This window comes from Zophobas morio, unplaced genomic scaffold, assembly GCF_036711695.1.
Source record: "Zophobas morio isolate AGI-343-1 ecotype UQ-CSIRO unplaced genomic scaffold, CSIRO_AGI_Zmor_V1 ptg000008l, whole genome shotgun sequence".
NCBI classification, from domain to species: domain Eukaryota; kingdom Metazoa; phylum Arthropoda; class Insecta; order Coleoptera; family Tenebrionidae; genus Zophobas; species Zophobas morio.
In genome coordinates this window covers 8,420,506-8,436,438 of record NW_026972113.1, presented here as the reverse complement: position 1 = coordinate 8,436,438, position 15,933 = coordinate 8,420,506, and the positions used below count along the sequence as shown (strand labels likewise).

At 32.4% G+C, this 15,933-nt stretch overlaps 2 protein-coding genes across 3 annotated transcripts; one reads left to right on the top strand and one right to left on the bottom strand.

The window, feature by feature from the left end:
• LOC135125217 (asparagine--tRNA ligase, cytoplasmic-like) lies at positions 1-14,987 on the bottom strand. 2 transcript variants are annotated; one of them, XM_064050633.1, is made up of 8 exons: positions 14,948-14,987; positions 1,656-2,060; positions 1,384-1,604; positions 1,145-1,335; positions 990-1,091; positions 812-940; positions 516-765; positions 1-468 (listed from the first exon to the last, which is right to left on the bottom strand). In XM_064050633.1, exons 1-8 carry the CDS (start codon positions 14,970-14,972, stop codon positions 73-75), a joined length of 1,719 nt encoding a protein of 572 aa, XP_063906703.1. In that variant the 5' UTR covers positions 14,973-14,987; the 3' UTR covers positions 1-72. The 2 variants fall into 2 exon arrangements, with proteins under 2 accessions (XP_063906703.1, XP_063906704.1); XM_064050634.1 differs by lacking the exon at positions 14,948-14,987 and adding an exon at positions 2,280-2,437 and having other exon boundaries at positions 1,656-1,997.
• Positions 2,530-9,558, top strand: LOC135125216 (YEATS domain-containing protein 2). The gene is made up of 7 exons (XM_064050632.1): positions 2,530-2,656; positions 2,800-2,905; positions 2,956-3,637; positions 7,886-8,729; positions 8,782-9,040; positions 9,093-9,333; positions 9,382-9,558. Exons 2-7 carry the CDS (start codon positions 2,824-2,826, stop codon positions 9,494-9,496), a joined length of 2,223 nt encoding a protein of 740 aa, XP_063906702.1. The 5' UTR covers positions 2,530-2,656; positions 2,800-2,823; the 3' UTR covers positions 9,497-9,558.
• Positions 14,988-15,933: the final 946 nt, after the last annotated feature.

The window sequence follows — 15,933 nt, the reverse complement described above, 5'->3', positions numbered from 1 at the left end:
AGTGTTTCAACATTTAATGCAGAATTAAGTGAAAATATTATAAATGCATGTTCAGCAGCTTTTCCAAGCTATTTATGGTTTACAATGGTTCAAATAGCGCGGGTACAAACAAACTTCTCTAATATGGTACCGGTTCAACAACCAGCAGACGAACCTCTCCAACCCGAGACCATAACCACCATGTGGACAAGTCCCGTATTTCCTCTGATCCGTATACCAGAAATACGGAGTAGGATCAATCCCCTCCCTTTTATACCCAGCCATCAACTCTTCCAAATCGTAAATCCTCATGGACCCACCCACGATTTCGCCGACGTTGGGTAACAAAACATCAACGCTCTCAGTCAGACGGTTGTCTTCAGGACATCTAGGCATATAGAAGGATTTAATTTCGGCCGGGAAGCGACACAACATAATCGGTTTGTTGATTTGATCAGTCATTTTGCGTTCAGGCATTTCTGGAATGTCCTATACATTTTATTAGTAGTGTTTTTAGTAACAAAAACGAAACAAACCTCGCCGAATTCATAAAATGAGCCATCATCTTTCGTGATGTTGTTCTTCTTTAAGTACTCAATAGCTTCAGTGTAGTTCATTCTAAGGAACGGCCTTGTTGGAATTTGGAAGTTAGGGTTCAGTTCGTATACAATGTCGGCGTAGGGTGACTTAAGCACTCGATCTACGACGTCACAAATCAAGTCCTCCAGACGGTCGAGTAAGTCGTCGAAATTTATGAAGGGGCACTCAGCTTCCACGTGTGTGTATCTGATGATTAAAATTGTGTGAAATGTTACTTAAGTTAAGTACTTACTCTGCTAGATGTCGTCTAGTTCTGCTTTGTTCCGCTCTGAAACTTTCCGCTACGCAAAAAACATCACCCATGGATGGTAAACACGTTTCTAAGTATAGTTGAGAGCTTTGTGTCAAGTAGGCTTCTTCCCTATATACAAAGTTTAGTTGACTTAACAAAAAGTGACTTAAGTAAGTACCCGAAGTAGTCGAGTTTGAATAAAGTTGAGCCTCCTTCGCACTGCGTTTGAACGATTGACGGTGGTGTCACTTCGCAGTAACCCCGATCCGCATAGTGGTCTCTACAAATTTTTTTTTTTACATATTTTTCGCACTAATTAAATTTATAAATTACCTAAACGCCTGAAGAAGAACCGACCTCATTCTCAAAACTTTGGACGTGTTTTCGCCACGAATCATGATATGTCTATTTTCGGCCTGTACATCTGGCAACGCTTGCTCGTTTAGTATGGCGTCGGCTCCACCAGGTGGCGCTATTCCGATCAACTCCCAGAAATCAACAATCAATTCGTGTCCACCGGGGGCCTAAACACTCAAATCAATTTAAAAAAACACAAATGTGTCAAAAATTACGCTTTTTCCCTCTGGGACTTCCTTCAATGTACCGTACAACAAAACGGACGACTCGGTTGACAACACTACAGCGTTGTAGGTTTGACATAGCGTGTCACTTAAAACGCTCTGCAAAAACCCAGTACCATCCCGTAACGTAATGAACATCAAATTTTTGCCCTGTCGTCTCAACCGGTGCACCCAACCATAAATTTTGACCCTTTGGTCTCTATATTCTTTCCCTGTGACAATTATTTATTTATTGTTGTTAAATAACGCCAGATCTTTCATACCTTGACAAACTTTCACCCGTTTCGCCACTGCTAAGGACTTATCTTCACTAATTATAACCTTTTTCGCTTCTTCCAAATTCTTCTCGCGTTTAGCGGCGTCTTCTTCCTCTCTTTTATTGGCTTCCACTTGTTTGTAAGACTCCCTAACCCAAATTTTGTTGTTTTTTTTCAATTGAGTTTTAGACGCGGGTTCGAATTTCGCGCCTTCTTTCCCGTCCACGAAGATGGTAGGAAATGGTTCTTTACCAGCGTGCCGCATGGCGCGGAGGATGGTTTTGAACGGTTTGTCTTGGGTGCCAAGACCGGTTTCGTCATTGCCGTGTTGCTCAGACGTGTAAATTGCTGCAAAAGTTGAGTTTTGTGCCGTCAAGGTGGTATTTCTTTGAATACACCACGAATGCCAAACTGAAGATGCGAAAGTTACTGAATGTCGAATTTTAGTGAGACACCCTGTACATGTGGCCGCATAGGAACGTCAAAATACACGACAGAAATAATTTCAAAATCAATATAAATGATAACAAAGATAAATTTTACTGATGTAAACTAAATCATTTCAACTTTTTTTTTTTATTTAGCCGCATCCACGCCTGGTCCGAGTATAGGTTAACCAAAAGTACTCACGATTTTCGCTTTCCCCGGGCATTTTTGCTCACGATTTCCGCAAAAAAATCTTCTGTAATAAAGTGCAACGAGATGTCACAAATGCAAGAGATTTCTGATGCAATTTTCCTCCTATTTCGTATTTATTGCAGGATAAACGTCGCCGGCGACGTCACTTTTGACATATGACATATGGGGGGCGGAAGTGGCTATAGTCCCGTTTCTGTCGCGTCATTGGTTGATTTTTGACAGCCAATCGTTTGCATTTGTTTGGTCAGGGTCGGTGTAAGGAGGGTGCCAAAATATTAATCGCACAACAATTAAGGCAAAAAGTAAACAGTGACTGTTATTGTTAATGTTTGGAGCCGCACATTCGCAAGGTTTTACGATCACTCGAGGTAAGGTTCGTTCTATTTTTCGTGCACGAAATGTCCCAAAACGTGCTATTTTGAGCCTCTTTTATTTTAGAATCAACACCTGACAATTGCTCTCATAAAGCATGGGGTTTTGAAATAGTACCTAATTTGGTAATTTTGTTTAGGTTAGGTTGAGTGGCAGTGGAAGAATGGATCGGTATAGGGAAACCGGGCAAGTGGACCCTGACTATGAGAGCTACAATTCGGCTGTGGAATTAAACGAAGAAGAAGGTAAACACGTGTGAGTGACAACTATATTTACCAAGTCAGTATTTTTCTAGATAAACGGGAGAACCTAACGAAAATAAAAAAAATCATTGAGGATGAATATAGCAAACAAATCACCCAAAGGCACGAACAGATCGAGCAAGTAGAGCTTCAGATATTTAAAGTCCGCAAACTTTTACACTTGTTACGTTACGCTTTGATTATGTCGTACTATAAAAAGAAGGAATTGGAGTACAGTGGGACTGAAGAGGAACCGTCGACGTCTGACACCCTCGTCGTTCCGGATAAACAAAACCGGATTCACCCGGCTGTTAAAAAACTTCTAGGCCGAAATGTCAACAGCCTTGACCATTTAAGTGTTAGAGATAAACGCAAAGTTATTCCTAAATACAATCTCGTACATAAAGCAACTGAACCACCGACAAATGTACCAGAAAGTAAAAAAATCAAATTGGATGAGAGTGTGTGTCAAAACGCTGAAAAAATCGTGGAGTTGCCAACCGTTGAGCACGAAAAGCCCCTGGAGTTTATTAGAAGTCGCAAAAAGACGAAGTACAGGGTTGTAGTCGGTAATATTTCAAAATGGATGCCGTCATCAGAGGACGACATTTTGACACACAAGTGGATGGTGTACGTAAGGGGACCAAAAGACAAGCCTGACGTTTCTCATTTCATCGATAAAGTCGTTTATTATTTGCATCCGTCATATAAACCTCATGATGTCGTTGAGGTTAGGTAAGTTATAGTCGCCATTTTGTTGGAGTTGTCAATTGTGACGTATGAGTTGCGCAGTCACGTGACATCAAGTATGTACAATCGCACGCAAATGTTTTGAGCCTATGGGCGGATCATTTTTGCCGGTCGTCACCGAAGGAGGCGGTCCAAATCGTCCAAGGGCAGAATTTGTAGGTAGGCTCAAACTACAACGAAATTTACGTGTTGACCTAATTCTTACCCAGAATTAGTTTTAATTTTATAAATACCCTATCTAAAATGTTCAGAATATGATGAATCTATACTTGTGATTTACCATTCCATTAATATTTTTTGGATTTGTTTATACATACAGGGTGACTCAAAAAAAAATAATGACTGAGTCAATTTATTTTATTGAAGAAATCAAGAATTGCAAAACTGAATACTTTGAAATCTTGTCAATTCGTTAGAAAAAAAAAAAACCTGTCCTGCTCTAATAACATCGAGAATATGCTCAAAATCATACTAATATTAGGTCTAATTGTGCCGACCATAGTTATAAAATTCACATTAAAGTAAGTCACGGACATTTTTTGAAGTGTACTACATTTGAAAAAGCAAAAAAAATGTTCAGTTTATAAACTTCTTAATTTTGGTTTAAAGTTTATCAATCATATTTGACGCTTTATTTTATCCGTTCCATTTGTTATCCTTTACTGCGGTCTCTCTCCGAGGTGTAACATCGGACCGAACGTTCTTCGGTTTTCGGTGACAAATTTAATCTTTGCATACTTCAGCGTAGTTAGTGAACTCGTTGTGACCACTGAAATATACAAAGAGTAAATTTTGAAATGGAACGAAAGTCGAAGAATACTTTCAAAGCCACAATCAAAATGTATTTGCTTATCTTCGCCAAAAAATGCATGACGTCATCGTAAAATTTGATAAAAATATTATTGAAATTGATTTATCATTGCAATAATATTTTTTAGATTTACTTATACAGCCTGTCTCAAAAAAAGGTCACTTCGATTTTCGTTTTTTCGACCAACAGTTTCATCGAATTAGATTTTTCAGTTTCCATTTTTCTATCAACTTTTCGATTTTATTACTTTCTAATTTTCTGATTTCTCAAATTTGCGGTATTTTGATTTTTCGAGTTTTCAGTTTTTTCGTTTTTCGATTTTTTAATTTTTCGTTTTTTTGATTTTTCGATGTTTCGATTTTTTTTGCAATTATTTCAATTTTCGATTTTTCGTTTTTCCATTTTTAGATTTTTTGATTTTTCTGTTCGACTTTGCAATTTTTTTGCATTTTTCGATTATATTTTACTTTCCGATTTTTTTGATTTTTGAATTCTCGATTTAACGTTTTTAATTCTTCGATTTCCGATTTTTCAATTTTCCGGTTTTTTAATTCTTCTATTCTCGATTTTTCGATTTTCCATTAATCATAAAATTTTTCGATTTTTCGGTTGTTTTATTTTTCGACCTTCGATTTTTCAACTTTCGATTATTCGATTTTCCATTTTCTGATTTTACGATTTTTCGATTTGCGATTTTTCTATTTGTTTCAGTTTTTATGGTTCTGCAATTTGCAGCTTTTAGATTTCAATTTTGTTACTTTCCGATTTTTCACTTTTCGATTTTTTGATTCTTTTTCGATTTTCATTTTTTCGATTTTTTGATTTTTCAACTTCTAGGCCTTGCAATTTTTTTACTTTTCGCTTTTTCGAGTATTTATTTCATCGAATTTTCGAGTTTTCGATTTTCGATTTTTCAGTTTTTCCATTTTCCGATTTTCGATTTTTCGATTTTCCATGTTTAGATATTTTTCGATTTTTTTTTTATTTTTCGATTGTTCTGTTCGTCAGTTTTGAGACTGCAATTTTTACTTTTTCACTTTTCTATTATTTTAGTTTCGGATTATTCGATTTTTGAATTTTCGTTTTTTTTTTCGTTTTTCGATTTCCGATTTTTTAATTTTTCGATTTTTCGGTTTTTTAATTTGTCGATTCTCGATATTCCGATTTTCGATTTTTCGATTTTCCAATCTTCGATTTTTCAATTTCCAGTTTTCGATTTTCCACTTTTTGATTTTACGATTTTTCGATTTTTCTGTTCGTCAGTTTTTAGGCTTTGCAATTTGTTTACTTTTCGATTTTTCGTTTATTTTATTTTCCAGTTTTTTGATTTTTCAATTGTCGACTTTTAGAGTTTTCAATATTATGAATTTTCGAATTTTCGGTTTTCCTATTTTTCGATTTTTGATTTTTCCATTTTTCGGTTTTTTGATTTTTCAATTCTCGGTTTTTCAATCTTGCGAGTTTTCGATTTTTCAGATTTGTGAATTTCCAGTTTTTTGATCGACTTACGTATTAGATTCATTGAATTTTCGATTTTCGGTTTTTCCATTTTTAGATTTTTGATTTTCCAGTTTTGCATTTTCAGATTTTCTGTTTTTCGCATATCTGATTTATCAGATTTTCGATTTTTCGGCTTTTCGATTTTTCGATATTTGATTTTCGAATTTTCGATTGTTCAGTTTTCCATTTTTCAGCTTTTAGACTTCAATTTTTTTACTTTTCGATTTTCCAAATTTTCGAGTTTCAATTTCCAGATTTTGGATTTTTCGATTTTCTTTTTAAATCTTTGAATTTTTCGGTTTTGATTTTTCGAATTTTTGACTTAATTTTTCCATTCTTCGGTTTTTAGACTTCAATTTTCTTTCTTTTAAATTTTTCGATATTCTATTTTCCGCTTTTCAGAATTTTCGATTTTCAGTTTTCAGACTTTCGATGATTAGAATTTTGGATTTTTCAGTTTTATGATTTTTCGATTTTTAGAAAATTTGAGTAGTCGAATTTTCGATTTTTCAATTCATCGATTTTTCTATGTTCAATTTTTCAATTTAAATTTTGCGATTTTCAATTTGTCCATTGTCGATTTTTAGAATTTTCGGTTTTTCAATTTTTCCATTCTCAACTGTTGGACTTCAATTTTGTTACTTTCCGATTTTTTGGTTTTCGATTTTCAAATTTTCAGAATTTTCAAGTTTCTTTATTCAGATTTTCCATTTTCCACTTTTTCGATTTTAGATTTTTCGAATTTTTGTTTTTCCAATTTTTTGATTTTTCGATTTTTCTGTTCGTTTCAGTTTTTAGGCTTTGCAATTTTTTTTACTTTATGTATTTGATTATTTTAATTTCCGATTTTTTTTATTTTTGTTTTTGATTTTTTTAATTTTCAATATTACAAATTTTTGACTTTTCGATTTTTTGGTTTTCCCGTTGTTCAATTTTCGATTTTTCGATTTTTGAGGTTTGTGAATTTCCACTTTTCGATCGACCTAGGTATTTGATTCATTGAATTTTCGATTTTTTCATTAGCCATTTTTAGATTTTCGATTTTTACGATTTGTATTTTTCGATTTTCTGTTTTTTGCATTAGTGAATTTCAGTTTTTCCGATTTTTGATTTTGCGCATATTTGATTAATCAAATTTTCGAAAAAGTTACCATGCTCACAAAAACTTCAAAACATCTACAATATTTCAAAGTATTCGATTTTGCAAATTCAAAATTAAATTGCAAAATATTGTTTTATAATTTTGATTTTTTTTCCAAAAATCTGGACGTTTTGGATAAAAACTCAACACGGAGTCATAAACTACATGTGTAGGACTATGTTACTGCATACAATTTAAAACCCATTTACTATGCATAAATTTGAAGTGACGTCATCACATCATTGGTGGGGATGATTAGACAAATTTAATAATTTTGCGACATTTATGAAAAAAATATCAGTTAACAAAAATGGCACGTTTTTATTATTATGCCAGTTACATGTCACTCAACGACAATATCGTTTTTTTTTTAAGAGTATTTTATTTGAAAAAGTGATGAAATTTTTTATACGGAACAATTGGTCGAAAGATGTTAGAAAGCAAAATAATTCATGTCCGGACCATCGTTACTCACGAACGAAAGTGACCATTATTTTATGGGAACAACTACCTACTAAATCTTCTCCGACAAATTCGAGAGAACTGGTGTGAGCCATAAATATTTCTTACCAAATGTATATATGACTACTGTCCGTCCCGTTATTGTCAATAAAATTTTATAGGGTAAAATGTGAATTTCGTTGTAGTTTGAGCCTACCTACAAATTCTGCCCTTGAAGGATTTGGACCGCCTTCTTCGGTGAGGGTAGACAAAAACGATCCGCCCATAGGCTCAAACATTTGCGTGCGATTGTACATAGTTAAATTATAACAAATTTTAGCGAATCTCCGTTTCATTTGTCACGACGAGGCTGGGGCGAGTTTCCCGTACGAGTACAAATTTTTTTCAAAGTAACCTTAAACAAACCAATAGATATAGTGCACAATATAAAACTAGATAAAACGTACAGCGGTAGACAAACGCTAGGTAACGAAACCATCATAGATGTGTTTCTCTATGACGAAAACACCCATCATTCACAAATCGAAACCGACCCCAATAACATTCCCGAGGAAATCGATGTTCAAACTATAAAGCCTGAAGAACACGATATTAAAATCGAAGTGACAGAACATGATTATTGTTCCGACGTAAACGACACCAATGAAGAAATGAACGTGGATCATTCGTACTGTTTGCCTGCCTCACACGAAGGTCTACCCAAGGCCCAAAAAGAAAAAATCGAACAAGACGAAAGCAATAAGCTCATCTATGGTTTGGAAACGTACTGTCGGGAAGAAAACAGGTCAACGAATAAACCAATCCCAACTAATAATATCAAACAACTGATACAATTGAACAGAAAAGACATCAAGTTCAACAATACTAAAATAATCGTGTTTGGAAAAAAAGTAGAAGGATCTTTTTTAGCGAAGTTGGGGAAGTTGATACAAGTTCCGAGTCGTAACGCGGTTTCGACCAATAAGGAAACGCGAAACTTTAAAGTGACTTTACCAAAGAACCGGCTGAAGAGTATGGGGGAGGCGCTGCCGTACTTGTTTAAGAGGCTCCCTCTGTATAGCGATTTAGCAACGAATGTAAATTATAAGCGAATGTATCCGTTCACTGCGCCGAGTTTGAAGGAGTTCGTGAGTTGGAACGTGGCGAAGAGGAGAAGTTCCGAGGTTTGTTCAAACAATGGCGCCATTTTGTTGATTGTTTGATTTGTATTTCCAGTGGAGTCGCGCTAGAACCATTAAAAAAATCCTCCTCGAGGAAAAAATCCAAGGGATCGAGAGTTGGAACACCAAAACTATTTTAATGTATGGACGATCACATGACTACACCCCGTTTATTTCGTACGGCTTGTTCAATAGGGACTCTGAAGAGAAAAACTTATTAATGTGTTGTTATTCAGGACAGGGCTTGAAAAATGACGCTAGAAGTGTTGTTGACGACACGCATGACGTCAACGTGGATGTAGATTCGGACACCGGTATACAAAATTCTATTGTTTGTATTTTTTTTTATTTGATTTTTTTTGTTAGAAATGTCATCGTCGAAAAAAGTCGTTGACTTGATCGACATTTCCGACCCACACACCAAAATGGAGTGTTCCTACATTCGACAAGCCGCCCGAAATTCCGGCTTTGTTCTCAAACCAGAGGAAATCGTCGAAGGTGTGAAGGTTAATGGTGCTGAAATGATGATTCTAGAAGCTGTTAAATGCTTCGCCGAGAATTTAATAAGAAGGGCTAAGAATCATAGAGTTTGTACGCGAACACCTAGGTTTGTATAATAAGGAGTGTGGAAATCACAACTAAGCATGTTTTTCAGTCCAACCACTAGTGCTATTAATAGGGAGGATGTAGAAGTGGCTATAAACGAGCGACCGGAGATGTTCCATTTCCGACAGTTGACAAACGAGAGAAGAAATGATTATTTCTTCTAACACTGACTGTTTATACCAATCATGTCCATTCTTATGTGATTAAATATATTTTTTTAAATGTTTGCGACGTTTTGATTGGACCCAATGCAACAAATTGGTGCGCATGCGCACCACTTTATTGTTTTAATCAGAGGCTGATTTTGCAAAACCACCCTTATTGACATTGGAATCCTCAACCGTCAAAGACAAGCGCCAAATTTAAATAGTCGATGCCAATAAAAAAACTTGTTTCTCTACAACTCGTCGCCTGAGAACTTGTTTGATCTACAGACCAGAGCGCGCTCAGGCCAATGTCGACTCTAAGCGTTCAGAAACGATTTGGTTGGTTTGGACTATAATTTAAATAGTTGTTTGATCGGTTTTTATTTATTTAGACGATTTTACATATTTTATTTAATTAAGAATTATTTCTTTATTTGTGTTTTATACTAGCAAAACGTCTTAAACTAAGAATATTGTTGAAATCGTAATAACCCAATGGATTTTTTTGGGGAAAAAGTTTTGGAAACACTATGTTCTATTTTGTATGAATGTTTAAATGTTTTTAATGACAATTTTTGTGGTTGTTTTCGATACACAGTATGATATTAACAGTGAGAAAAAAAATGGAAAATTAAAATAATCGAAAAATCGAGAAATCTAATAATCGAAACCTTAAAAAATCGTAAAAACGAAACATTGAAAACTCGAAATATCGAAGAACTGAAAATCGAAAAATGAAACATCAAAAAATCAAAAGACCAACAAATGGTGGAGTCGAAAAGTCGAACTGAGAAACAGAAATAGGCCAAAATCGAAATATCGAAAAGTTAAAAATTGAACAATTTATAAATTGAGAAATTGACAATCAAAATATCGAAAAATCCAAATCTCGACAAATCGAGAAATCGAAAAGTGATGAAGTCGAAAAATAGAAAAATCGACAAACAAAAAGTTAAAAGTTGAAAAATTGGAAAAGCGGAAAAATCAAAAAACGAAGAAATAGAAAACTAAGAAACCGAAAACCCGAAAAATCAAATCTCGATAAATCGGGAATGAAAAATTAACAAATCAAAAAATTGAAAAGCAAAACATCTAAAACCAGGAAGTCGAAAAATCGAAAGAGTAAGAAATATTGAAAAATTAAAATATCAAAAGATTGAAAATCTAAAATTTAAAAATCCAAAAATTGAAAAATCGAAAAAGTAAAAAGGCAGACACATCGAAAAATCCAGAAGTCAAAAATAGGAAAGCCGAAGAATTGAAATATTGAAAAATCCTAAAACTGAAAAATCGAAAAATCAAATAAGTGAAGTCGAAAAATAGAAACCTTAAAAAAATTAAAAATAGAAAACTCGAGAAAATCAAATCGAAAAATCGAAAAGTTCGAGTTGGACATGTGAAAAACTGAAAAATTTAAACTTAAAAACTCAAAAAATTACAAATCGAAGAACTAAAAAAACCAAACACTGAAAAATTTCATATTGAAAAAAAGAATTATAAAATCAGAACATTGAAAAACCCAAAAATTGCAAAATATGAAAATTGAAACAAATCGAAAAAACGAAAAATTGAATATCGGAGAATTCCAAAATCTAAAAATTGAAGAAATGATTAAAATGAAAAATTGAAAAAACAAAAAAATTATAACCTCGAAAGATTGAAAAATCGAAAAATCGCAAAATTAAGAATTGAAAAATCGAAAAACTGAAGAATTTAAAAATGAAAATTCGGAGAGTTACATGTCAAAAAAAATTGAAGATCAAACAAAATGAAAAATTGAAAAATTGCAAATCTAAAAATTAAAGAAACGAAAAATTGAAAATCGAAAATTTGAAGAAATAATTTAAAAAATTCCAAATCGCAAAATTGCAACGGAAAACGGAAAAAATTAAAATTGCAAAACTGCAAATCTAAAAATTGAAGAAACGGAAAATTGAAAAAACTGAACTTGAAAAAACAAAAAATTATAAAATCGAAATATTGAAAAAATGAAGAATCTAAAAATTGAAGAAATGAAAAATTGAAAAATCGCAAATCAAAAAATTGAAGGAACGAAAAACCGAAAAAATTAAAATTGAATAAAGAAAAAATATACATAACCTAAAAATTGAAATATCCAATAGTTGGAAAATCGAAAAATTTAAAAATAAAAACTCGAAAACTTGCATGTCAAAGAAAAAGTAAGAAATATTGAAAAATTAAAATATCAAAAGATTGAAAATCTAAAATTTAAAAATCAAGAAGTCAAAACTAGGAAAGTCGAAGAATTATTGAAAAATCCTAAAACTGAAACATCTAAAAACTGAAAAATCGAAAAGTGAAGTCGAAAAATAGAAACCTTAAAAAATCGAAAAATTGAAGAACTGAAGAACAGGAAAATCGAAACACTCGAAGGTCAAGAAATGGGAAAATCAAAACATCGATTAATTGAAAAATCGAAAAATTGAGATTTTATGAAAGTCAAATATCCAAAATATGATGAGTCTACACTTGTGGTTTATCATTCCATTCATATTTTTTGGATCTGCTCATACAGAGTGACTCAAAAAAATTAATGAATTGGTTCATTTATTTTATTGAATAAATCAAAAATTGCACAACCTTGAAAATCTTGCAGACGTTTTTATTGTTGGTATGTTAAATTGTTAATCAAAATATATCTGTTTATTCCCTCCAAAAAATTGATGACGTCATCTCAAAATTTTGCCGAATAAATTCTTCCTAAAATATACCAAATGTAACGAGTTTTTACTTGTGATTTATCACTGCAAGGGAAGTTCTGTTGAAACAACTTTCGACCAATTTTTTCTAGTTTTATGAGCAAGCAGTAACCCCGCCCACCCACCCCTTCTTCATTCCAATGACCACTCCTAATATTGTTCAGTCCTATTTTAGAAAGTTCTAGTTAATTATTTTGTTATACCACTTATCTGCTATAACATTTATTTCTTATTTCTGAAGACAAAATGAGAGACCGGGTGGGTGGGCGGGGCTAAGTTTAACCGTTTCCCACAGAATCTTTTATGAACAAGCAATAGCTGTTTTTCAAATGACAATTGAAAAACAGCAAACCTAAAACCGGGAAGTCGAAAAATCAAAAGATTAAGAAATCGAAACATTTGAAAAATTCGAAAACTTGAAAAATTCAAACATCGAAGAACTGAACTGAAATATCGACACATCGAAAAATCCAGGAGTCAAAAATCGAAAAGTCGAAGAATGGAAATATTGAAAAATCCCAAAACTTAGACATCCAACAACTGAAATATCCAAAAACTGAGAACCTAAAAAGTCGAAAAATTGAGCAATCGAAAAATCCAAAAAGTGAAGTCGAAAAATCGAAACCTTAAAAAAGCTAAAAAATGAAAAATCAAAAAATTAAAGAATTGAAGAACAGCAATATCGAAACCCTCGAAAGTCAAGAAATGGGAAAATCAAAACATCCATTAATTAAAAAATCGAAAAATTGGCAGTTTAAATGTCAAATTTGAAAAATTGAAAAATCGAAAATTTGAAAAAACGACAATTCAAAAACAGAAAATCTAAAACCGGGAAGTCGAAAAATCGATGGATTAAGAAATCAAAACATTTGAAAAATTCGAAAACATGAAAAATTCGAAAACATGAAAAACCCGAAATATCGAAGAACTGAAATGAAAAATCAAGAAATCGAAAAATCTAAAATTTTAAATACAGGGTCATCAAAATTGATTGAGAGAGTTGGTACCCTCTGTTTTTGTCGTGAATTTTGTCAACCCTATGACAGATTTGTTTAAGGTTATATGACAATGAATTCAGTGGCGTGACAAAAATTAGAAACTTCAAATCTGACAACTAATGTATTTACCAAAAAAAAGTCGAAAAAAGACGCCACTGAGTTTTGAAATTTGAAACTTGAAACTTCAAATCTGACAGCTAATATTTTTATGCAACTTAATAAACCAAATTATTCAAGTTCAGGTTTACCAACTCTCTCAATCAATTTTGATGACTCTGTATTGAAAAATTAAAATATCAAAAAACTGAAAAATCTAAAATTTAAAAATCGAAAAATTGAAAAACAGAAAATCTAAAACCGGAAAGTCGAAAAATCGAAAGATTAAGAAATCGAAACATTTGAAAAATTTAAATATGGAAGAGCTGAAATGAAAAATCGAGAAATCGAAAGATCTAAAATTTAAAAATCGAAAAAGTAAAAAGTCGTCACATCGAAAAATCCAGAAGTCGAAAATGGAAAAGTCGAAGAACAGAAATATTGAAAAATCCCAAAACTAAAATATCCAAAAACTGAAAACTTAAAGAATCGAAAAATTGACAATTCGAAAAATCAAAAAGGTGAAGTCGAAATATCGAAACCTTAAAAAAATCGAAAAATTGAAAAATCAAAATCCTGCAAAATCGTAAGATCGAAAAATTGAATAATAAGTAAACTGAAAAATCCCAAAACTGAAATGTCCAAAAACTCAGAAATTAAAAAATTGAAAAATTGAGAAATCGAAAAATCAAAAAATTGAAGTTGAAAAATCGAAACCTGAAAAAATAGAAAAATTGAAAACCCAAAAACTTGAAAAATCAATCAATTGAAAAATCGACAAATAAAGCGTTTATAAAAGTCAAAAATTGAAAAATCGAAATATTTAAAAATCATAAAAATCGTTTCCGAACGCTTAGCGTCGAAATTGGCCTGAGTGCGCTCTGGTCTGTAGATCAAACAAGTTCTCAGACGACGAACTGTAATTCGTGTGACCTGAATTAAAGTGAAGAAAACTTAAGCAGCTTGTAATATTCGGGTAAATCTAGTGTCAATTTGTCGAAAGTAAAACGCGTCGTTAAAGATATTATGACATTTTTTCTATTGTAATTAATTTTATTCCTAGTTAGAAACAAACACTGTTGCCAACATAAGCCGAGGAGTCCTCAACCGTCATTTAATTTAAACTATGACGCTTCTCTAAGCAAAACATGGATAATCCTGAAGATCTTGGCATTTTCAGATAACCTGTGCGCTACGAACGAGGAAAATAGCACTTTTTTTATAATTATCTCCAAATTAAAGTCGCACTTTTCTATTGAGTACACGAAAAATAATATTAAACGCGAAATTTTAATTTGTTGCACACAATAGAAATACGTATCAAACCCCGTTAAATTGTGTGTTATACAACACATTTTTTCAAATACATACCAAATTATAACAATAAAAATAAAAAATATTAGCGATTCTTCGTGCTTTTATGTTGAAATTCCAATAGTTCTACTGACCGAGTGACGTCACTGCGCCAACTGGTTTCATTTTGAGCCTAGAGAGTATGATACCTAGAGAATTATTATATCATCGTTTTAATAGTGACCCTTGAAAACCTTGACGAGCCGCCTCTGACCCAGACTGTCACTTCACATTCGTTGCAAATATTGTAACCTCAAAAAACAAATTAAAAAATTTAAAAGTCGACAATAAATAATTATCACTGTGGTTATCAATTTTTTCCGTCATTTCGTTTGTTCGTTACAACGTAAAAACAGAGTTTGTCTCACGTCACTCCGAAAATGTTTTGGAAACACTATGTTCTATTTTGTATGAATTTTTAAATGTTTTTTTTTGTGGTTGTTTTCGATACACAGTATGATATTAACAGTGACAAAAAAAAAGAAAAATTAAAATAATCGAAAAATCGAGAAACATAATAATCGAAACCTTAAAAAATCGTAAAAACGAATCATTGAAAAATCGAAATATCGAAGAACTGAAAATCGAAAAATGAAACATCAAAAAATCAAAAGACCAAGAAATGGTGGAGTCGAAAAGTCGAACAACTGAGAAACCGAAATAGGCCAAAATCGAAAAATCGAAAAGTTAAAAATTGAACAATTTATAAATTGAGAAATTAACAATCAAAATATCGAAAAATCCAAATCTCGATAAATCGAGAAATAAAAAATCTTAAAAATTCGAAAAATTGAAAGATTGAAAGATCCATAGAACGAGAAATCGAAAAGTGATGAAGTCGAAAAATAGAAAAATCGACAAACAAAAAGTTAAAAGTTGAAAAATTGGAAAAGCGGAAAAATCAAAAAACGAAAAAATGGAAAACTGGGAAAACTGAGAAACCGAAAACCCGAACAATCAAATCTCGTTAAATCGGGAATGAAAAATTAACAAATCGAAAAATTGAAAAGCAGAACATCTAAAATCAGGAAGTCGAAAAATCGAAAGAGTAAGAAATATTGAAAAATTAAATTATCAAAAGATTGAAAATCTAAAATTTAAAAATCCAAAAATTGAAAAATCGAAAAAGTAAAAAGGCAGACACATCTAAAAATCAAGAAGTCAAAACTAGGAAAGCCGAAGAATTATTGAAAAATCCTAAAACTGAAACATCTAAAAACTGAAAAATCGAAAAATCAAAAAAGTGAAGTCGAAAAATAGAAACCTTAAAAAAATTAAAAATAGAAAA